The 25,676-nt window shown below is 27.3% G+C and overlaps 1 protein-coding gene across 11 annotated transcripts in view; it reads left to right on the top strand.

The window, feature by feature from the left end:
- Positions 1-25,523, top strand: part of LOC129914179 (sodium/potassium/calcium exchanger Nckx30C) — a 264,053-nt gene extending 238,530 nt beyond the window's left edge. For all 11 annotated transcript variants that reach the window (XM_055993307.1, XM_055993305.1, XM_055993300.1 and 8 more), the window contains one exon: positions 17,660-25,523. In XM_055993307.1, the coding sequence (XP_055849282.1) occupies positions 17,660-17,900 (241 nt within the window). In that variant the 3' untranslated portion in view covers positions 17,901-25,523. The remainder of the gene's footprint in view (positions 1-17,659) is intronic.
- Positions 25,524-25,676: the final 153 nt, after the last annotated feature.

Genomic DNA, 25,676 nt, shown 5'->3' with positions numbered 1-25,676 from the left:
TTGCAACAGTGTAAAAGTGAATTATTTTAGCCGGAATTCACGCAGATGCATTGAAAATTACTTTTAAGGGGTTTAAAAGTTACTTTTCCCGTGAAATAATAAATTTCTTCCGTAAAATTAAGAGTCGCCTAGACAAAATAATGTTTTCCCCAGTATAATCACTAATGGCTTTGGTAAATCTCGGATCTGTTTGCTTAAACCAGTTTTCCTTGTAAAATCAGCTCCATTGTTTCAAATATACTCGTATTTGAGCTTCAATACTGCCCATAATCTCGTAAAGGCCCTAACTACACTTTTCTTAGTTCTGAGTTATAGAGAGAAACAGTAAATGTAATATCGCAATTTTCATATAAAAATGAAAAAAATCAAAAGTAGATTTTGAATTTTCTGACGTATTTGAAGACCTAGGCTAAAAAAATAAATGAGGATAAATCAGAGACAATGCCCTAACTCCAAATATGCAAAAAAATCAAAATCGAAAATTTTGTAATTAGGGCCTTTACGAGATTATGGGCAGAATAGTACTTCGTACGTAAGTTTCGTACGAAAATACAAACGTTAAAAATGCTGCGTTTTTTTTTTTTTTTTTTTTTTGGGATTTTCATAAAAAAAAAATTGAAATCACGGTTAAAAATCACAGGTTAGAATCACCGTGAATTAAAAATCACAGTCACAGGTATACCTGTAATTGAAAAATCACGACTTAGCTCATCTCTAGGCAGAACGAGTTTTTTCCCAACTCTTTATCATCAAAAAACGAAACAGATTGGAAGTAAATACAATAAATTCAATTATGAGTTGCAAGGAATTGTTAAATAGAGTTGATTGACACAAATGGAATCCTTCAAAACAACTTTTAAAAGCGTATAAAAAATAATATTTGTTTTTTTCTTATATCATTTTATACTTACCATATAATCAAAACACCTTGATTTTTGCAAAACCACTTCTATTTAATGTATTTAATACATATCTTGTGATTACAATATCTAAGTTCCTAATTTTTATTCTAAAAAAATAATATTACTATAAATTAAGCTATCTACCATAAGACAGATATTTTATTACTTTTGTTATTTGAATTAATAATTTATTTATTTATGTTTTGTTTTTTATGTTTAACTTAATATATTTTTTTTAAAATAAAACTAAAAAAAAATTTCAAGACAAAAAAATTTCTGTACTCCTATTTTGTTCAAAATACTCCCCTTTTTTTTCTGCCGTACTACCTTCTAATATTTCTCTCCGGCAACACTGGACAGGTAGGTAGTAAGTTTTCTTATCTGTTTGAAGTAAAAGAGAATTTTACCACCCATTAGTCTCTGTTTTAAATTGTATAAGTAAGTCTAACTACACTAGATAAACAAACACCTTAAATCGAATACCTAGCAGATCAATTTATTAAATTCACTAATTTTTAACAAAGCAAATTAAGTCAATTACAATTACAAACATTCTTTGTATTTCTTCGATTGTGCACTTTTTTCTAAGCTCTCTGACTTGAAACATTTGTTTCCACTTTACACATAATCAACACACACACACAAACATCTAATAAAGGAAAATGTGCCCTAAATATTTAAAATGACATCGCCTTAAAAAATTCCGCTTAGCATAATGTCAACTTCAACTTAAAAGTCACTCACTATGTTCGAATTACCTATGCAAGTATATCTTACCTTCAACCATCGACTTTCGACTGCGCCAACCGCCAATGATCTTCCTTCGTCCTTCTTCTATTTTTATATTACGTAGGTATCGTATCATGTTCTACCTCAATTATAAAACATTGACGTTGTTCGTCTTCTTCGGCATTGTAAGCATCTCGAGCAACAATTTTCTAAAGAATGCACTTTACTAATGCCGCATAGCACATGTAAGACTCTCTCTTGAAATGGATTTACATGTCATTCTAGAAAACGATGTCACTCATCATCATCGTCATCATCATGTCAAGGTGCTTTTATAAGCATGTGTGTAAGTTCATTTGAGAGGATGTGTGTGTGTGCTTGCTCTTGGAATCCTCTTTTTCTTTGATATCGAACGCTATAGGGGTTCACACTTGAGATACAAGAAGAATAAAACACCCACCCATACGTAACACGTATACCTACTATTAATTCCGACTATGAGGGTCGATATCGAACTGTGTGACGATTAGGGTGCTAATGTTTATTTTTTTGTTCCTATTTTTTTTTCTAAAAATTTCCATTCCTAAGATTCTGCATAAGAAATCGAAGACAGTCTGGGTTGAATTTATATTAGTGGTTTTTAGTGTAGAAATAGAAATCAAATATCCGGAATACTTCCAATGGGTTTCTGTAATAAATCCTGTGACGGAAAATAAGGTGACCTTACTACGTTCCCTAGTCGTCTGTGTGAAATAAGGTTTTGAAACTGATGTGTTTGATCGATGAGGAAGTAAATTTTCATATAACGTTTATATTCAGAAACCAAAAAACCGATTCTATGGCAGGTACTGTTAATAACGGTTCAAAAAATATTTTTTTATTTCAAAAGTTGGGTTTTATTTGTAGCACTACACACAAAAATTTTAATTAAAATCGTTAGAGCCGTTTAAAAACAAATGTATATATATATAAAATCAAAAATTCTTTTTTTTTTGATTTGGTACTCCGAAAAATCGATTGCTAGACACCACTAGAATATACACACCAAATATGAGCTCTTAATATTAATGGGAAGGTCCTCCGCTTCGCAATTTTCCATTTTTACATCGAGCTGCTACTAAAAAAAAATCATTTTTTTTAAATCGATTTTTTAGCAAATTTCTTTACATATTCTTGTATGAAATTGAGCGCTCTACAAAAAAGGCCATGTACACTTTTTTTTGTTAATCTAACCGTTTAATAGATATTTGAGGTCCAAAAATCGAGAAAATCTTTAAAAATTCGTTTTTTGTTCTTAATTTTGTAACAACTTGAAAAATTATAATAAACAAATGCGTAAGACATATTCTTGTAGGAAAAAGATTGTTCCACAAAAAACCTCTTATTAACTTTTTTCATTAATCTAAACATTCTAAAGATATTCGAGGTCAAAGTTAAAAAAAATTATAAAAACATTTGTTACTTTTCAAAATTTTCTAATTCACTGGAAATTCATTATTTTCAAATTAGCAAGATATATTCTTGTAGAGGCTTAAACGTTCTATAAAAAATTCCTTGCAATCAAATTGATTGCTTTAACTATTGATTGCTTTAATCTATTTCCTTGCGCGTTTGATTATTATAATTTTTCAATTTGTTACAAAATTAAGAACAAAAAACGAATTTTTAAAGATTTTCTCGATTTTTTGACCTCAAATATCTATTAAACGGTTAGATTAACAAAAAAAAATGTACAGGACCTTTTTTGTAGAGCGCTCAATTTCATACAAGAATTTGTAAAGAAATTTGCAAAAAAATCGATTTAAAAAAAATGATTTTTTTTTAGTAGAAGCTTGATGTAAAAATGGAAAATTGCGAAGCGGAGGACCTTCCCATTAATATTAAGAGCTCATATTTGGTGTGTATATTCTAGAGGTGTCTAGAAATCGATTTTTCGGAGTACCAAATCAAAAAAAAAAATTTCAATTTTTTTGACCCACCCTACTATATGTATATTATATGGCACGTAGCGTTAGTTAATTTGCCCTCTAGGGAATCACATAAAACTGTTAACTATCAAGCTTGAAGAAAATCGCTTAACAGGTTTAGGCTGTAGATCAGGCATGTCAAACTCAATGGTTACTAGGGGCCAAAACAGCGAGATGTTAATTTTTATGGGCCGCAAAAAAAAGTTAAACCAAATTTTTTTAAAACAGATTTATAAAAATAAGAACAATGGTAACATTAATGTTTTCTTCCTGAATACCTGCAATCTCTTCTCTACTACCATTTTTTCTAAAAACCAAACTGTAAGTTAGGCTGGATCTAAGTGACTTATTCCTCTTTATACATTAGCTGCGTTCCTTTGGAAATATTTATCTACTTTTTAGTACTTTAAACTACTTTGAACTGCTTTTGCTATACTGAAAAAGTAGTTCAAAGCAGCTTTAAGTACTAAAAAGTAGATAAATATTTCCAAAGGAACGCAGCTATAATCAAAACATGTGCTCGCAGGACAGGTCATCATATTTCGGCTCTTAAAATTTTTGGTAGACCCTCAAAATTTCAAGTTATCGTCAAAAAACCGTTTTTTAATGTTTTCAGATTTCAACGATTTTTTACTCAGCCATTTTTCGGTCAATTTCAGATTGTTTTACAGTTCTAAACAGAATAGTACTTGTTCTTTTTGAAAATATTTTTTTATTATGCTCAAGCACCTAATTGGGTGTACCTAGATTTTATGGACTGAATATTAAAGCACAACATTTTTTCACAGTTTTTTAGAGTTCGGAAACCGTTTTAAGCTACATTTTTTGTTTTGGAAAACATATTCTCGCATCGACAGGTTCTGTCCCAAATCTGACTAAAAAATACTTATAAAATTCGGTCATATCCACTTCACAGAAATTTTGAAATTACTTCAGAGTCACACTAGAAATCGCATTCCTCAATTTCCATATCATTCGGCATTATTCTATTTTAATGGAAAAAATCAAAGAAAATGAAGGGCACTTGCCTTTCTGGTATCCCAAAAAGCTAAGTTGCATTTTATATTTTATATTTATTATTTTCATATTTATATTATTTATTTGTTCATTAAAAAAATATGTGAATGTGCGTTCAACAGAAAATATAAATCATAACCTTAAGCCCAAAATTATTAAAAATGTCGAGGGCCGCAAAGTTATTCGTTGTGGGCCGCATGCGGCCCGCGGGCCGCGAGTTTGACATGCCTGCTGTAGATCGAGGTACATACAGTCAGATATTAAGACAGACAGACAGACAGAATTGCGGGACCCACTTTTTTGGCAGTCTCCATCATGTCTGATTGTTATTTCGAGTTCGATTTTTTTTCCAAATCCTAAACTTGCCCTATAGTTAGTACCTATGTATATCTCAAGTAAAAATATTATCGACCTGTTTTTAAAAGAAAATGAATTTTCAAAGAAAATTTTGAAATATTTCAAAAAAAAATTAAACACTGAAGATTTTGAACATTGGAATACATTTTAATAACACTGTGCTACAAAATAAAAAAAATTAAATACACCCGACAAGTAACATAATGTAACAAAAATAACAAAAATATTTGTATGCATTATTCGACCATACGAACAGCCTACACTATGTTATTTGTCGGTTGTATTTTCAGTTTCGCACCGTGTAATTGTTGTTGTATACAAATTTCAGTCTAAATCGGTTATAAGTTCTTTAGGAAAAAGTCAGAATTAAGAAAACGGTTCTATGACAGGTACCATTAATTACGGTTCAAAAATGTTTTTTAATGTCAAAATTAGAACCTTACTTGCCATATTACATGTATTTTTTAAATCAAAATCGTTAGAGCCATTTTTGAGAAACACAACCTTTTGTTTGCGTAGCAAGTACCGTTAGTGTTGGTTCTACAAAAACTCAATTTCCCTTTTGGGGAATGTCCCAAAAGAAATTAAGAACTAAATCGCTTCAGTTGTTTTGTCTGTAGCTAAAGATAGAAACAGACATTCTGCGACAGGCGGCTTCTTTGGAATTAAATTTGTATTTAAATGATAAACAATTGATGAAGCAATAAGTGCTTATTAAAAAAAATCCAGTTAAATTGATTAAAAAATATATCAGGCGCGCGGTTTGATTGCTTGATACACAACTAGAGCAACATCATCTTAGGAAAAGAAAATGTGTTTGTTTTTCATCAAAAAGTTTTGATTAAAGATGATTTTACTGACCAATTTGTAGTTAATAATAAATAACACTGGTTAACAAAATTAAACTTTTTTTTTGTTGCTGAAACAAAAATATACTTTTCTGAAGGTTTTCGGTGTCAGAAAATCAGCTCCCGTTTTTGAAATATTACCGTTAGAAAGTGCAGTACTTCGGACCTTATTCTTTTATATAAGGAAAATTGTTTGAGCATATTTGGTAACGTTTTTTATAAGAACTATTTTCCACCTTTTTAAATCTGTTTAAATCTTTGCGATATCTTTCTTACTGCCAGAGATATCCTCAGTTCTTTAGTATTTTTATAAATTTTATAAAGTCATTATCTTCTTTATGATATATGAAACCCACTTACTTCACTTTAAGATATCTCGGGCAATACAAAAGATATTGAAAAGATTTAAACAGGTATCGAAAGATTGAAAACAGTTCCTATAGAAACCGTTACTAAATATGCTCAAACAATTTTCCTTAGGTATACAAAATAATAAGGTCCGAAGAACTCAAAAAAACGTTTTTTGCATTTTCTAACGGTAATATCTCAAAAACGGGAGCTGATTAGTTCTTTCTGACTTCTGATTCGAGTTCAGCACACCGAAAACCTTCAGATAAGTATATTTTTGTTTCGGCAACAAAACCCTTGTAAACCAGTGTAATTAAAAAAACTATTTATTTTTTTAAATGTTAAAATACCTATTTGCTTTTATTCAAAAAAATTAAAAATTGAAATTATTAAATATTATTTATTTTTAAAGAAGATTTTCTTCTTAAAAATTCATTTCACTTTTACAAGCTTCCTTATAATATTAGAAAAACATCTCATTGAGAAAATATTATTGTTTTTAGATACCTAGTAAAATTTTTCTAAGTGGATTTTACGATTTTCAGATAGTGTGTGAAAAAATTATGTATTGGGGAGTTCGTTCATTGGTCGCCTTTTCTCCTGGGGATTCCGTTCAAGGGTCTTAAATTTTGTGGAGATTTTATCAAATTGAGATTTCTTAGTACAATTTTTTTACATTTACAAAATGACTTAATGGAAATTATTGTTTTGTCAATAAAAATCTTTTCGCTTTAGAGGTTTCAATGATTTCAGCGATAATAATAAAATAATTATACGAAAGCACATACAAATTTCCAATTCTTATAAGTTAGTTTTTTGCATATTTTACGTTAACGCGTTTTTTAACATTTTTGCAGAATTTTGAAAAACAGAATTATGAAATGCAGAATTTTTTTGAATAGAAAAATTTTGAAAAACAGAATTTTGAAAAGCAGAATTTTGTAAAGCATTTTTAGGTGTTAACCATTAAAGATAATGTCGTTTGGAAATTTAAATTCAACCTAAATATAAAACACAATCCGTCCATGTGCAACTAAGACACAATCACGCCTGAATTAATTTACAATAGCGCCTTTGCCTTTCGGCAAAAAGTAGCTCAAAACACACATGTGTACATTGAAAACTGTTTGAATAGAAGATTGAGGTTAGAAATATATCCGCTTGATGAAGCTCCTCTCCCTGAAGGCTGATGTTTAAGTTTAATTCCCCACTTTTGTATAAAAGTATGTGATGTCTTCATCTAGTGATATTCTGTACCTACATGTTTTCTTTATTTTTTCCACATCGACCGGGGTGAAGGTTACTTAAGAATTGCAAAGAAATTCAGGTTTTAGTTGATGGGGCACTCCATTCTAGATGAGCTTTTTGAGGGTGATGCTGCTGAAGCTGATGATGATGATGATAGGGTATCGTCTTGAATGTCGACACTGATGAGAAGAACGGAAGAAGCATATCCTTGGCTCCATTTTGTATACATATTTCTTTTCTGTCACATGCTTCTAAAGGATTACTTCCTGATGCTTTAGGTACTAGGTATATGTACTCAGCAACCTTGGTTCATCTTTTTGATTCAGAACAAAAAATAAAATACTTTGTCTCTATTTCTCTCCATGCCTGACAAATAATTAGAACATGATTCGTTGTGGGTTTTTATACACGTATATGTACAAAGTTTGCTGGAAAAACGAGGTTTTTGTAAATCTACGAAGTGTTCTTAAGTTCGCGCCTTGTGATTGTCTCAGGTTGATAAGATGTTTACTGTGTGCATCAGTGTTGTGTGAAATTCTTAATAAGGTACTTTTATAGAAATTGGGCCATCTTTCAATTGAAAGAAAATGCAAATAAAATGAAGTTAAATAAAATGAAACAAAATTAAAATAAAATAAAATGAACTTAAATAAAACACTGAAAATACATTTTCAAGTTCCTGAGGACAAACCGTTGAGCACAATTGCAAAGTAGTCATGTCTAAAGCACCTGCAACCAGAAAAAAATATATGTACATTTTTCTTTCTTTTATTGGTCACAAAAAAATGTCCTAAAACATCCTTGCACAAAAGGTACCTCTGCACGACACTGCCTCGTTCAGTCACCAACATCAGGCTTCAACTATGCATCCGGTGTAAGCCGAAATTCCAGAAAGAATTTATTACCACAATATTGTCAGTGTCAGTGCTTATTGTACAAAGTACTTGGGTTTTATATGATTTTTTTTATCCTCTGTAACTTTGGATAGCACTATATGAGTAAGGTGGTACACATCGACCAGGTGGTTGTAAATTTTGTTGCCAACCTGAATTGGGACAACATTCTTTAATAACATTTTGTTCTGTGGAATTCAATTTACTAAGGACTCCCACACATTGCTTTTTACACGATGAGTTTTTATTTATTTAATTTTTCTTGAATGATAAATGTGCAATGTGATTTGTGATTTTGTATGTTTATTCATTATTCAATGATATGTTTGAGAGTTTAATACTTAACATCACGGAATTTTTATGATTTGTTTAAGAAATAAAATGAAGCAGTTGAAAGAATTTGTATCCATATGCATACATATGCTTGCATACATATGCATATGCATGCATGCATAAATGGAAAATAACTGAAGAATTTCTTTTTGGGAAAACCATCTACCATCTCCGTGGCCCTTACATTTTATAAAATATTGCTTTACAAGTATTGTATATGTTTTTCGAAATCGAATAGATTCTTCAATATTGTTTTTGGTACCTATAAAAAAATCATTTTACAAAATTACGAATTAGACCAGGGTCGATAATTTTTGAAACTAAAAAAAATCATAGTAGAATGAAACCCATTGGAAAAGGAGGTGAATATGATGAAAATTAAAGGAAAAATAAATTACGGGCGAGCCGAGTTCGGGAAGTGGGTGGGTTGAGTTTTTAATGGTAAAAAATGGTATATCTCGATTTCCGGCAAAACTACAAATCCTATAGAAAAAAGTTGTATGGCAAAGTTGTAGGTAATAAAAATATCTACAACTTTCGTATCAACAATTTTTTCACATAACCTCAAAATTTATGTGAAAAATTCAAAAAACCGAGTTTTTGGTTTTTTATTTTTATATTTTTGAAAAACAAAAATTTTTCTACGAAATTTAGTGAAAACTTACCTTATTATGTCCCAAATACACTGTAATTTATTTGATTTAAAATATTAATTTGTTTACCTTATTTTGACTTAATACCAAAAAAACACCCTAATTTTCAATCGAAAATTCACGTGTCAAAATATCAGCTTTTTTCAAAAAGTCGGTGGGCATTTCGTTCGTTAAAATGTCTATTTTCTGATGGTGTAAAAAAAAATTAACATTAGTATACTATAGAACGTGTTCTTGTAAAATTAAAAAAATGAAAAAAGCTTGTATTCGAAAAAAATTTTGTATCATTGTTTACAATTTTGGCCTATTTATTCAAATTTACACTTTAATTACTCAAAAAACGTAAGATTTATCAGTGTTACATGAAATCTTACGTTTTTTGAGTAATTAAAGTGTAAATTTGAATAAATAGGCCAAAGTGGGAAATTTACAAAATTAATTTTTTTCTATTTCTTACATATGTATATGTAAGTACCTAAAAATTTTTATTTCTTTCTAGCAATATTTGTTTTTAGAAAAACTACAAAAATTGTTTATTAAAGCAAAAAATAAGCTTTCTGCATCGTTATTTTTTGATTTTAAGGTAAGAAAAACTGTCAAAAAATGAGTTTGAAAATTTTCACTTTTTTTTTCTCGCTAGCGTAATTTAAAAAAAGAGTTAACAAATTGTTTTTTATACAAAATAAAATAAGCTTTCCGCATTTTTTGTTTTAATTTTCTAGCCCGAAAAACCATACAAAAATGCGTTTGAAAATGTTCACTTTTGTACTTTTTCACTTTTTTAGCCAATGTAGTTAAGACTTTAAAGGTATAACTACAACGGCCATTTTTTGCAAAAAGTCAAAAAGTGATAGATTTCAAACTCATTTTGTGACAGTTTTTACGATGACAAAATAAAAAAGAATGATGCAAAAAAGCTTATTTTTTGGTTTCTAAGAAAATGTTTGTAGTTTTTTTCCAAAAACAAATATTGCTAGAAAGAAATAAAAATTTTTACTCATGTAAATTCCCCACTTTTTTACTTTTTAGGTCATTGTAGTTAAGGCTTTAAAGGTATAACTATAACGACCACTTTTTGCTAAAAGTCAAAATGTGAAAATTTTCAAACTCATTTTGTGACAGTTTTTTAAACCACAAAATTAAAAATAATGATGCAGAAAGTCTATTTTTTGGTTTCAAAAACAATTTTTGTAGTTTTTTCCAAAAATTTTTCAAAAACAAATAGCGCTAGAAAGAAATAAAAAAATTTAATTTTGTAAATTTCCCACTGTTTCACTTTTTAGGTCATTGTAGTTATTTCACAAATATCATTCCAACTTGAAGTGCCATAATTAACGCCCTCTCCCTTCCGGAAATTTAAACTTCTACAAGCTAAGACGAGAACCTACAAAGACATACAATGGTGTGAATGACAAATTTGAGTGAAGTTGGTGGAGGTTGAATGATTGAACGATGGAATTTGAACGAATGGAACATGAAACAGGTTAATTGAATCGCAAAATGCAAGGTGCAAACACAATGCAATAAGGCGATTACACTTTGCATTTTCTTTTTCGATACTTTTTTTACGTAGTTGAGCGCAGTTAAAACGTAGTTCAACAATATCTAAACCAGGTTTAAAATATATCAAAAAGTAGGTATATAATATATACCTGGGTATTTTGTCTTCAGAAAGTGTAGTTAATCGCAAGAAAACAACAACAAATACTATAAAAAATAAAGAAACTATTTTGGTGTAATTGTGTTCAAAATTGTTGCAAATAAAAAAAAATAAAGAAATTGGCACTCGAATTTCGAGGGCGGGGTCGGCTAGTTTGAATTATATCAGGATCAATATTATAGTTGTTATAGCTAATGTATGGTCAAATCGTCAAAACTGTAAACAATTCGTAGATTACCGATATATTAAAAAAATATTTAATGCACACATATTGCATCTTTTTTTTTCAATTAATCACCAGTAGAAATTTTACCTTTTCAATAAAAACAAATGTTACGCATACGCCACAGTGACCAACTTCGATTATTATAGATCATTTTAAACAAGGTGATTTTAAAAGATGCGTCAAAAAGGTAGGTGATTGTTTTTTCGAAACAAGTTCCTACAAGGAACAGAAAGAATCCACTCAAAATCATTAATACGTCAAACGAAATTACTAATAAACGTCAGACAAAGTTTCCAGATGCAAAAGCGAATAATTTGTGTTTGATTATTATTCACCAACACAGACAAATCTCAGAATTGGGTGGAAGCGATTTAAACTGTTTCATTGGATTTTAGAATGAGTTAATTCTTAAGTAAAACTAATCAAAAACGACATTACTAATAGCCACCGAAAAGTTAAATTTTCAAACTCAAAATTCTGAAAAAACCATACATTTTTGTTTAAACTGAGTTTTTCAATTTTACGATCTCTTTATTAATACTCAAATATGAAAAACCAAATAATATGTAATTGTATTTTATTTAAATCGAAAGAAACGTAATTGCGCTTAGGGATAGTTGAGAAAAAAAGGTTAAACCATGTTGTTTTTTTATTATTTAATTATTTTTGGGAATGATTTTGCGTCACAGGTGGAAATTTTAACATCAAAGTGGACTGACGCATATTGTGCCAAATGGTATGGAAAATTCGCAAAAATACCTTTTTTTCAAATTGCAAGCAAATGCAAAATGCAATTTCTTATTTGTATAGGAGAATAGAATAATAGAATCGTTTTTATTCCTTGGCGATAGCCTAAAGACCGAAGTTCTAGAATTTTAATTCTCACGTTTGAAAAACTCATTCATAAATGAACTTCTTTAGATCAAGTTGGTGTTATTTGCCATTGTGCTATTTTCTAAAACGACGCCTTTGCTCTTTATACGTTTCAAAAAGATCTTTTGGATTAAATTTCAGAAGAGGTAGAATCGAACTTAGTTTTATGTACCTAGTTACTGTCAATAGGATTGTCTTTCATTTTACCTAAAATACAATTTGCATTTTTTACACGTAATTATGTAGGTACATGGGCCAAAATACTATTCAGTGCCTAAAAAGTTGTCCCTTTGTTGAATTTCATTTTTCTTGAAGAAAATTACAAATTAGTAGAAAAACTATATTGAGTTATAAAATTAACATTCTTTACATTTACAAGTTTGAAACACAAATTTGGATCAAATTGCTTACAAATCACGGTAACATTGTGGTTTATCTTGGTAACGCAGTGGTATTTAAAGTTTTAAAGCTGACTTTTGATAATAAACTATTAAGAATATTTAATTGAAATTAATTTTTCTGTGATTTAACTTCATAGAAGACTAACGTTGTTCCTATAGTTTAAAATAGGAATATCAGAGAGGTTTATTGTATGATTTTACAAATAAAACTGAAATTTGCAGTAAAGTAACGCAGTTGTTTGGTTTTGATCAGTTTGTGTTTAAACACTGTCATAAATATAGAAATTTCGTTCAAAACATCGGTGCAAATGTTATTTTATAATAGATTAAATTATAACCATTCTATGTCAACTAAAATATATGAAAATATATTGATAAAAATTTCCATATTTTTTTTTCAAAATTCACTGCCCTAACTAGGCATCAAAAGTATTTTGGCCCACATACTTTTTAGAGCCAGTGCTGAAATAAACAACGCAGCCTATTATTTAGTTTTTTTTTTTATTTCAAAGGAATACGAATATCTAGAGAAAACAAACATATTCATTTCTCTATGTACAAATGATAAATTATAAATTTAATTTTAAAAAAATCTTCTCCTCAGCTTTAACTACAATAATAACTACTCTTCTGTGATGTTGAAATCTCAAAACTCGGATTTATTTCATTTTCAACATGATGTGTTGAAAGTCTCTTCTCTTAAAAATTCTAGGTCACTTTATTATGATTGGTCACTATTTGCAGAGATTTTATTTATTTTTTTCCTTAAAAATCAATACACCCGACAGACACTTAAGTCTTCTAAATTCTATTTTCAGGTTTCTTTTATGTTTTGTCGAATTTTTCCCTTTGCAATGTGCAAAAATGTATTTTCAATTTAAATTCTCATCCGTCCACATCATTCTATTTTCTTTTTTTTTCATAAGGATGTTTCTATGGTACTATACGGTACGATATGTTGTGTGTCCTAGTCCCAAAGCGTCCATGACTAGGCTATTCTAACCAAAAAAGGATTGAATACTTGATAAATATTTTATGAACAAGAACAAAAAAAAAAAAGAACAGGATTAGAGTGAGGATTCCACGTTCCCGGAAGATTGGGTGTGATGAGATTATTTCATTTTTTGTGTCCTTTTTTACGGTTATGCATTCGATGACTTTTATATGAGTCTGCTGCAGTGTCGTCTGACTATAATGACAATGACAGCATCATATTGACATAACAAACCATTCGTTTGTACCTACATTTTTTTTTTTTTTGAACATCATATAAAAACTATTGACTCGATTGAGTTCAATAGAAAATCACATAGATGAACGGCGAGAAGGTAAATGCGGTATTTCATTTCGAGTTGCTTTATTTTTTAGTTCTTGTTTATAAAAGAAACCAAATTTAATTTAAAAGTTCTTTTTTTTTTTAATGTCTGTATAATGTCCATTGTCCATATAGAATAACTATGCTCCTTCTACCTGTTTTTGAGAGGATGTAGCACCTGACAGATGTTTTTACTTAAAAAAGATTGGAGATAAGAGATGGCATATTATGACAATAGTTTTCATTCATACAAATATGCATTAGATCTCAAGATAGAATCTTGTGTTTCAGTGACTTTTCTTATATTTAAAACAATGTCTTTTTAATGTAAATTTTAAGCCTACATTAAAAAGAGACTAGATCTTAAGATAGTTTATTTGCAGAGCTCCATTTTTGCATTGTATATCTGGAAATCATATCTAGTAAATATTTATTTTGTTGCTTCGTAAAATGACGAAGATTGTCAAACTGAAACTCCAATGACAAACCAAATCACCTCACTCTCGGAACTCAATAGATTAATCGCGGTCTCTAGGATTTAAGTCAACTAAGTAAACAGATCGAAAACGAGAATAATAGTAAAGGAATAATTCCTTGGCGTTAGGCTAAAAGGTCTCAACTCTCAAGTCACAAATTGCAGTTTTTCAGAAAATGAGATTGAAGTTTGAGAAATGCATGCAAATCGATATATCGATATAATCACGTTGCAACTGCTGGCAACATTAAAATAATGATAAAAACTTCAATTTGTGCAAAGCAACAGATTAACAGTTAGCTTTGTCTTATTTTAAGAATTAAGTTGTTAAACGTTAACGTCACACGACCCAACAACAACAAAAATATAATTTTAGTTTCTTAAGTCAACAATTTTCATATTTGATACCTTAAGAATAAATTGTTAAATGAAAAAAGTTAGTTGTTGATAGGTTCAACTGTCTTGAAAAATAATTAAGACAAGAATATAATAATTGTTGCACTAACAATTTTTCGATTTTGAAAAAGTTTAAGAATATCATGCATTTAATTTCAACAATTTCTTTCTGAAGATAATAATTTATTTGTTAAAAGGATAAAAACTCGTTGTTGTGGCAACAACTTTTTGTTGTTCTAACAATTTGTAGCCAACAATCATTCAACAACGCAAAATTCTTGGTTTAACAACGATTTTTTTTTTTTCTGAGTGTAACATTTTGAGTATTGACCCGCTTATTTCTATATGTAGCAGTTGTCTTAGAGTTGCGTTTTTGATGCAAAATTTATAAGAATAAAGAGCTTATTCTTAATCAATCAAAAATCCAAGTATGTTATTTTGTGACTTAAGACGGCAAAGAATTTATTTTTTTGAATTAATTTCATAATTGGTGTAAAAAATATAAAATCTGTTTTTATAATTACTTTAAAAGATACTGACCACGAAACGTATATGATTTAACAACTTGTATAAAAAGAAATTCTTAAAAAAAAACTTTCTATAGGTATATGTATATAAATATTTTCAAACATTTTTCAAAAAAAAAGAAAGTTTGTATGCCACTTTTTAGAAAATATTTATCAACACTTAAGAACGAAGTTTAGAAAAAATTCATCAACCCGTTTTAAAAAAATTGGTTTTTTAAAACAAAACAAAATTTAATATTTTAATTTTTTTTAATTTTCGTGGCAACTCTGGTGTTAAATAGTCAATAAAGTGTAAAATGCTAAATTTTTGTAAATATTTTTATAAATGCAGGAAAATAATTAAGGCGAATAATCTCATAAATACATACATAAAATAATGTTTTCCTTCATTAAAATTTTTTTAAATATCCACCGAGTAAGTCTTAGATACTAAGATATAATCGAACTAAATTCTTGCTGTGTTCAGAGCAATAATTTTGTACATACTATATGCTGAAGCGAAGAGCCTGCGAAACGTCATGACCACACTAACATATAAGAAAAGTCACTAAAATTATCCAAGAAGTTTTACCTGCAGTAGTTATTTTCACTAAATATTTAGCTGCTACAAGTTTGTTCTCACATACGAGTAAATAATAAAAATTAAAATGAATTGTAAAAAAATAAGAGACTCTTATATGTATCTTTACTTTATTTATTGAGAGCTTAAAAACACCTTTCTTCAACAAAAAAACATGTTTCAATCGACCTATAAGAACATGAGAAACATATTTTTTTGTTTTTATTATTTCATAATAAAACATCTGTACAAAGAGTTATAATCCTTAATATAGTCAAGTTGGAATTTTATTTCCATAAATTCAACCCAAAGTGAGATAAATTTTACAACATTCGTTGCATGAAATAAAAATGAACATTTTACTACAGCTTAAATTCTGCAAGTCGATTTTTTATTTACATAGGTGCCACTGGCCAAACAGGACGACTCTTCCCCTGTTGAAGTGCTAGTCAGTTCACTTGCAACCATAGGATTGCAAGGAAGTCAAGGTCTGAATCATCACTTCAATTCAAGCATACGAAAAAAATTTAAAAACTTATAAAATGAAAAAAAAAATGTTATTACTCCAATTTGATATATTTTCAATTCGTCAACTTCACAAGCGAAACCTATTAATTAACGCTCTGTTTTTGCGTTTTACTTTTTCTTTTCTTCTACTTGATCGTTTTTAAAACAATAAATTAAAAAAATAAAAGTAAATAGTGGTTCAAGTCTAAACGAGGAGGAAAACTTTGTTTTAATTACACCATCTTCATTTGAGACAACTTTCGTAAATGGTATTTCCTATGGGTTAGTATTTTGCAGTGGGGGAGATAATTTGAAGAGCTTGATGAACTTATTAAGAGTTTCTTTAGCAAAAAATAAGTTTTAAATTATTTTGTTCTAATAAAACTAAAATATTTTGTGTTCATAACAAATAGAGGTACCTTATTGGTGTGTCAAAAACTCTCCATACAGAATTCTATTCCTTTTTTTCTACTCTATTCCTCTGTGATGAAAAACTTCACTTTTTTCCTATTCACTCCAATTTTTACATTTTTTTTTATTAAGTTCTCTTGTACATAACACTAGTTAAATGCATATTTTAGCCAAAAATATTGGTAAAAATGATTGGTGCAGTTCTTGCAGGAGCGTTTGAAAGTTATTTAGAATATTATTATTGATAAAATAAAACACCTAATCAGTTAAAGCGTTTAATATAAAAGAGTTGAGGTTAAAACTTGTATATAATTGTAACAACTTGTAAGTCAGTTTAATTAGTACTAATGAATGTATTCAGCAGTGATTAAGTTAATTCCAGTTAATAATGCATATTCAACAATTATAATACCAAAAAAACGTGGTTGGCACGTCCTTGTCTTATACCAAAAAGTCTGTAATATGCATATTTTATGGATTCAACAGCCCGCAATATCCAATGCACTCATAATATGAGTTCTCAAAAACTTTTGATATTTTCGAATGAAGAAATATCTTGCTACCAGCTATTTATTTTTGTATTATTTATTTAAGAAATTGCAGTGCTGTTGCACTATGATATCCAAAATCCCTTAGTAGGGACCACCTAAAATTAAGCGGATTTCTGCATGATTTTTATCCAAAGATGACTTCCATCTTAAATTAAGCGGAAATCGACTTAGGATGACAATCTTTTTACTATCATACAAATAAGAAGATTTTCGTATTAAATTAAGTGCTTACCCCTCTGACATTTCTTTTCAAAAATAAAATGCTCATACCACAAAACCGCAAAAAAAGTAGGTATAACTTCAAAAATTAATCGAATTTTTTTCTCGGATGAGTTTGGCCCTCCCTGATCGAAATTCCGCAAACGCCCTTGATTTAAATATAAACAAACATCAGATTAAATAAAAATATTATTTAAAAAACTAATTTATTTGTATTAATTTGTTTGCTTTCCTTTCATTTCAGATTACCAATACCCTGGCTTCTCTATGGCATCATTTACGATGCACCTGTCGAAGTAAATTCAGTTGGAATGGTCTGTTCTATTACCATACTCTTCATGATGTTATTATTTGTAGTAATGTCAATTGCGTGTTTCCGCTGGAAAATGAATAAAGGTCTCGGCTTTACCATGTTTTTGTTATATTTCGTATTCGTAGCTGTTTCACTGATGTTCGAATATAATATTATAGTATGTCCAGTGTAAAAGGCATTATTCTACTCTTTACTTATAACAAAAAAAAAAAAAAAACAAAAAAAAAGCAACATTTATATATAAATATATATAGGATATATACACACAGACACTTTCAAATATATATTTATATATATAAATATATATCTATTTAAATATTTATATATATACATATGTATAAAAACCCAACCCAAAATAAAATTTTAAATTAAAAAAATTAAACGAAAAATCCTAAAATTAAAACAAAAAAACACTAATTTCCTCTTACATTAAACTATTTATATACATATATATTTCTCATGTTAGGTGAGTTTAATTTTTTGTTTGTTAAATTACTTCACTCATTAATTATATTGATTATATTAATGTTAAAGATTAATTTTATTTATATATATATTTGTGTATGTATACATATATATTATGTATATATAAATACAAAAAATCTTATCAGAAAAAAATTTAAAAAAAAAACAACAATTATCTTCTTAACAAAAAAAATGAACAATACCATCGTTTTATTGATTGACTTTTAAAAATTTTATTTTAAGTAATTTATATAGATAAGAGATTTAAATATTATATATATGTATATATATATAGATTATTACTGTTATATACTAAAACAAACATTTCAAATCGATTCATATTTTAGTTTATTTTCAATATGAACAGAAAAAAAAATTAAATAAAAAATATATATATACAAAAAAAAGAAACAGCACAATTTTTCATTGAAACGAAAACAATAAAAAGCAAAAAATAGAAGAAGAAAATATAAAATTTTCATATGAAAGAAAGTAAATTAGAACTTAAAATCAATATCAACCAGCACAAGATACGGTTATTATAATTATTATTATTTTTTTTTTGTTCCTATAAATATTTCAAACCAAAATTATGTATAAACATTTTAATTTATTATATTTGTTTTTCCAAAAATTATTGAATCCAATTTTTCTAAATTTACATTTGTTAATTTTAATAATATAAAATCTGAATTATTTTTAAGCTTAACAAAAATCTATATAGTAAAATTTATCATAACTTTAAAAAGATAACAATGCCTCAACTATGTATAGATAAAATTTATAAAGACAAAAATCATTAAATATACTCTACTTCACACTAAACTTTAAAAAAAAGAAAATTTGAATAGGATTTTAACTTAAATCAACTTTTTAACTTACAGCCTCATTTTAAATGCGCTTAAATTTTTATTTTCTCTAGCAGATTAACTAATATGAATATTGTCAAAATGTTTTAACTTCATTTATCTTGTTTTGTGGTTGCTCTATTCTCATTTACTCAGATTTTTCTAGGATACGAAAGATAGAAAGAAATTTTGTTTTAAATAAATATAAATTGTGATAAATCCTTTTCTTCTCTCTGAACCGTTTGTGACAAATTAGATTTTGTTCACCCAAAACCATAAATTCGAGCATTTACTATTTTATATTTAAATCCCTTTATTTATTTTACTTTCAATATCTTCTCTCTTAAAAAAAAACAACAACAATATTTGAAAACTCTTTCAAGTTTGCAATATTATAAATTAAACAAAAAAAAAAAAAAAATAACCAGTAAAAATCTGCAGTTTTCTTGCAAAAAATATTAAATAAAAATACGAAAATAAAATACTTCTCTGCCAATTTTTCTATAATGAAACATAGTACTTTCAACGCAAAAACACAAACAACAAATAAAATCAAACATAAAAAAAAATTAACTTCAAAGCAAAATATATATATAAAACAAGAAAAATACGGAAAATACAAAGAAAATACATATTTTATAATATGAAAGCAATAATTAATTATAAAGTGTTTACATAAATTATATATATAAAAAAAAAAGAAAGAAACAAGTTATTTGGAGTTTTTTTAAGAACAAAATAAACGAAAAAAAAATATAAAAAAAAAAATAAATAAACATATAGAATGTACTAAATCGTAGGTATAAATTGGTAAAAATGTTACACTTTTTCCTATTTATTTTAATTTTTGTTTTAATTTCATTTCTTAATATGTCTTTCAAGCAATGAAAACATATCTTTTTAAACAAAAAAAAAACAACTTGCTTTAAACTATATTTAAAAAATAAAAGATTAATTTATTTATCCTATATACAAAACATTTAAAAAAATATATATAGGTTTATTATAATGCGAAGTTTATGCACCCAAAAAATATAATAAAATTAAATAATTTAATGATATAAAAATTTAACTAAAAATTCTTATTAAACTAAAAATAAATTGAAATTGTTAAAGTTTTAAACAAAAATATTGCTCTCCTGAAATATTTAATCCTTTCATATGTTTTCATAACTAAACAGCAATTAAAGTTTACTTATTATTTTGAGTTTAAAAATGAATTTTGTTTTATTAAAGTTATACTTAACATTATCTTATAATGGGGATTTTTTCAACAAAATTATCTTCTAAGTTTTTTTCATTCCTACAATTAAGAAACGGAAAAACTGCACTGAAGTTATATGTTGATTCTGCAGTAAGGATTCTTTCTATAGAACATTTTCATCAGATCTAGTTGAGGTAAGGTTAGGTTGTTTGACATACTGTTAAATCGATTGTGCTCCGTACTTAGAGTGATGAGGATGACTTAGACCTTAGAGTTGAGATTATGACATCTATATAATGTCATTCGAAGAAATAAAAGGCATTGATGAATTTCTAAGAGCTTCATTTTGTCGGGGATAATTTCTTGATTATCTGTCAAAGTTCAAAGAAAAACGCATTAAAATCACACAAGACACAATAGTCCCAAATGCTTTTTATAGGCATGTTCATGTTTTTCTATTAGGCTAGGCGCAAACATGCGATTTTAGTAGAGCGATTATTCAGTCGCAAAAATGGATCACAAGGATTTCAATGCCTATGAACACACATGTTTCCCGCGATTAAAAATTTGAAAATCGTGTCTACAGTCATTGAAATTGTTGTCATCTACTTTGCGACTGAATAATCGCGCGATCAAAATCGCATGTGTGCGCCTAGCCTTACTGCAGAGCTATTTTCGCACTTTCAGAACCATAGGAGCAATTACTCCATGCAACGTGTGACGGATAGGTGTTAGCATCATGGCATTTATGTTATTGTTTTCGGGGTCAGTTGAGAATCAAATTATATAGAAAGACAAGAACAAATGATGGAAATTCGAGTTTGGCAGGAGTATGTAAACTAAATTTTCCTCGGAAAGTCAGATATTTTACACAGAGATTTTGTCTATCGGTACAACAAAAGTGTAGAGGGAGTATAGGAATGTCGTTGAAAGTTATTTTCAGACTAGGTGATTTATTTTCCTTCACATGAAATCGATAAAGCATCAGTTGGACTGTATCTTTATACGGTTCAATAATTTCAATTTATATCGCGGGAAAAAAATCTATAAAAACAAGATATGATTTTTTGGTGAAACCAACTCACTTAAAGTATTTTTCATGTCTCGTAAAAATCAAGATGTTTCAATATGGGAAATTTTTGAAACCGTCAATGATAAAATTAAAAACCATTACATAGATGAAGGTGATAGATGTTAAGTAAATGAAATACGGACTTTTAATCAATTGTAAATTGTAAAATGAAAAAATGTATCAGACTCAGCAAAGTAGAGAGTTTTTTTGTTATATATTTCTGCATACTAAAAGGCCTATTGAAATGCTTTAATGCAACTTTAATAAGGAAGGCAACTGAACTTCAATATTATAGGTAAATCATCGATTCCTATTACGATCTTCAAAAATATGTCCGGTTTCTTAAGTGTTGCCTTGAATTTTGTACGTAGGTATTCTAAAGCTCGTTTTCATAGAAATTACTGCTTGGATTATAATGTAGGTACCTACTCTAAAGGTGAAATAGTAATTTTGCATATGTAATCGTATTTATTGTGCTCTATAGCAATCGAAGCATTTATTTCTATCGATCCATTGGAATTGATTGAAAACAAATTATACCGGATTAAAGTTAAGATCGGAACATGAAATCTAGTTTAAAATAAATATACTTTCAAGACTAAATGTACTTTGCTGCATTACAAGACATTTGCATAGTGAACAAAATGGGCAGTAACTTCTTGTAGTAAAGAAAAAGTTTTTTTGTAAGAAAAAAAATCTTATGAACATTTAAATGAATTGTTTGAAAAACTCCAAAAATGTCTTTAAATTTTGACTTATTATTTTTTTTTTTTTTTTTTTGCTGAATAAACTTCCTCAGCATAAAAACCATCTCGTATTAATACAAAAATACTCAATCTTTAAATCTGATCTAACAAGCATTTCGTAACACACATACACAAATATAAAACACTTCAGCTTTAATATTAAAGAATGTTCTTTAATTAATGTATACACTCTAAACCAAACTTAAAAGTAAATTTCTTTATACATATGTATGTATATTTGCCTTTTACTCCATACATAATTTTGCTTAGGCAACCAAATTTTCTCACTTCAACAAATTCTTTATAAAATCAAAATATTAAAAAATTTCAAACAAATTTTAAAATTAATGCGGTAAAAAAAATTGACAAAAAAAATCAATCCATTGCGTCCTTAATGTTAAAAAAGGTGTTGTATGCAGTTATTATATTAAAGAAAAAGAGAAAAAAAGAGTTTCATTATTCAAGGCCGCGAAAAAATAAATTCAGTCATGACTTCTACCATAAGGAGTTAATATAAATTAATTTTATTTTTAATTTGGTTCTTGAGTTTTACTATACCTACATACATGAATTTTTAAATAAATACAAGACAACAATGAAAGCCTTTTTTATAAAATGAAATTATATAAAATAAAATACAATAAACAACATAAATAAATGTTGTTATAAAAAGTAAACATATATATTTATATTTTTAAAAAATAAAACAAAGGCATAAAAAGAAATATTTAAAAATTGAATACAAAATGGGATATTTTGTTTGTTTTTACTTTCATTTATTTATTTAAAGATAAAAGAAAAAAAAACATTTTTTTTATTCGATTATACAAAAATCAATACAGCGGAGGAAGAGAAAAAAATAGTTAACATTGTAGATTAAAAAAAAAAAATATTCAACAAATAAAATATAAATAAAAAATAATAATAATATGTTCCTCCGAATAGTATTAGAATTTTTCCCTTGATTTATTTTAATTTTTACTTTATGTTTCTTAGTGAAGCGTTTTTTTAAAACTTAAAATTTTTGTGGTAGGATCTTTGAAGAAGAAAAGAAATTTCTTGAAAAATTTTCGTATAACATATCTTCAACATATCAAATTGCATTGAAATTTTATTTTTCTATGTACTTACTCATTGTGATGAATTAACTTTTTATTTTTAAATATAATTTTTCTTGGTATACTATTTAAGATTTAATTGTTACTTTGATATATTTATGTATATTTTAGCAGTCATTAGAGAAAAAAAAATGTACATATATAAACAAAACGTACATTAAGTGCAAATATTGCGATAGTCAGCTATGAAATGATAAAAATTTTAATTTGATATCTTATTAATTAGTTAAAAAAATGTTTTGAAAATATAAAAACATGCCAATCCTTTTTAATCGGGAGGAACAAAGTTTTTAAAAAATCTATTTCAAGGTTGATCAATTTTTAATAAATTATGTAGATTTAAAAATAGCAAATTTCAGCCTTAATTTTTATCAACAACTTATAGCTGACATTCGTACCACGATTTTTTAATCTAGAGTCATGATTCACAAAAGGAAAACATTTGGGATAACAACTGATGTGGGGACAACCATTCCTAGTAACATTACTGTCCCCAACAGCCCAAAGGATTCTGAGACAAAGTTGATATTCCAGATTAAAAAAACTAGTTTCGGGTCGAGTTCGTTGAGGTGACCTGTTCCGAGGTGAGTTGAGTTGAGTTGAGTTGAGCTAAGCTCTTCTCAACCCCTATTTTGACTTCTCGCATCGACTTGAAATAGAATTAAAAAATAGTGTGTACTCATGTACAGTAACACTACTGCTACTACAACTACAATTGACAAAAAAGATGAGGATTCCTATAAATAAATAGAGCTCGGCGTCAAAATAAAATCCGAATATAAATGGCCAAAACGGCCGCTCGGGAAAATGAGTTTTACTCGTGGGTACATAACGCACCAAAAGAGGTATAACTTTAAAAAGTTCTATTTATACAAAAATAGCACATTTCTGGTAAACTCATATAATAACCATGTTTAATTTTTCTCGTTTTTGATTCTAATAGCTTACCACAAAAGTCTTAAGTTTTTTTGAATTAAACGAATCTTACTTCTTATGATTATTTTATTGTTTTTAATTAAATCATATCTCTGTTTGTAACCTGAACAAAAAATAGTTTATATGAAGAGATAAAAATAAATTATAAAGACAACATAGTTAATTAAAAAAAGGAGAAATACATATAGTTATATATTATTACACAATTGTGTATAAGTAATAAAATACGCTTTTACTTCATAAGGACTGTATAAATTCAAAACAAAATGAAACACACAATTAGGAGTTATTAGTTATTGAAATAATAATAAATACATTTAAATAAAAAAGACATAAAACACTTAAGAATTAAGTTTATAGAAACAAAAAAAAAATTACTTCATATATTATATACATAATAAAAAAGTTCACGCTTCTATTAAAATTTATAAAGAATAAAACATTTAAAAAATATTTAGACGGAATGTTAATAAAAAAAAACTTAAATAAAATTACATAAAACAATAAACTATAATTAAAAACAGAAAAACTTTATTGCATTTATTCATTCGCAAAACAAAATAATAAACAAAAATGTTAAACTATAGTTTTATAGAAGTTTTGATGTAGAAATCGTTTTCATGTTCGTATATTATATTATAATTAATGAAATTGTTTGTTATTTAGTTTATAATAATTTAATTAATTATTTCAGTTATAGCATTTTCATTTTTAATCTTTTGTGGCTAGAGTTTGATTCAGCTTTTTTATCATTTTAATTTTTATTAAATGAACCCGTTTTTACATACCAGAATAATTAAAAAGCAAAACAACGATTCAATAAAAACAAAAAAAAAAGAACTAGGTAATTTTTGTTTTACTTTATTTTATTTAATTTTCGAATTAAATTAAAAACAAGCATACATATATAATATATATAAATCGAAATCATGGTTTTTTATGAAAGAAAAAAAATTTACATACATATAAAAGCTGAATTATAATCCCACAAAAAAATCATATTATACATTATAAAAAGAAAAATAATATTAAAACTAAAAAAAATATATATATAGAGAAAATGAAGATAAAAAACAAAACGGAACAAAAAATGAAGAAGAATTATATTATAATGTTAACTAGTTATGTAGGTCAGTTAAATAATATTTATTATTATTATTAATTATTAAATTATTATTATTACGATTATTATAACGAATAACAAACAAAATTAACTGAGAACAACTAATTAGCAGCTTAAACAAGCAAATAAAGTAAACCAAAACAGTTAAAAGTTATAAGAAAATAAAACAAAAATAAAAAATCAAGCTTGATTAGAAGGAAGAAGAGAGTTTTTGAAAAACAAATTAATAAATTAAAAAAAGAAAAAAAAAACAAACAACAACCAACAACCAACAACCAATTAAGTATGATATTTTATTTAAGACAACAGAAATTCAAACAACAAAAAGAATTCGATTTGTTTGCTTATTGAAATAAAATAATAGTTATCTTTATAACTTGATTAAGAATGATAAATAAAGATCAACTTAAAAAAAAAAAACTTAGACTGTGTGTTG

Source organism: Episyrphus balteatus, chromosome 3, assembly GCF_945859705.1.
Source record: "Episyrphus balteatus chromosome 3, idEpiBalt1.1, whole genome shotgun sequence".
Taxonomy (NCBI): Eukaryota; Metazoa; Arthropoda; class Insecta; order Diptera; family Syrphidae; genus Episyrphus; species Episyrphus balteatus.
Note: the sequence above shows the minus strand (reverse complement) of the source record. Positions and strands in the feature narration are given on the sequence as shown.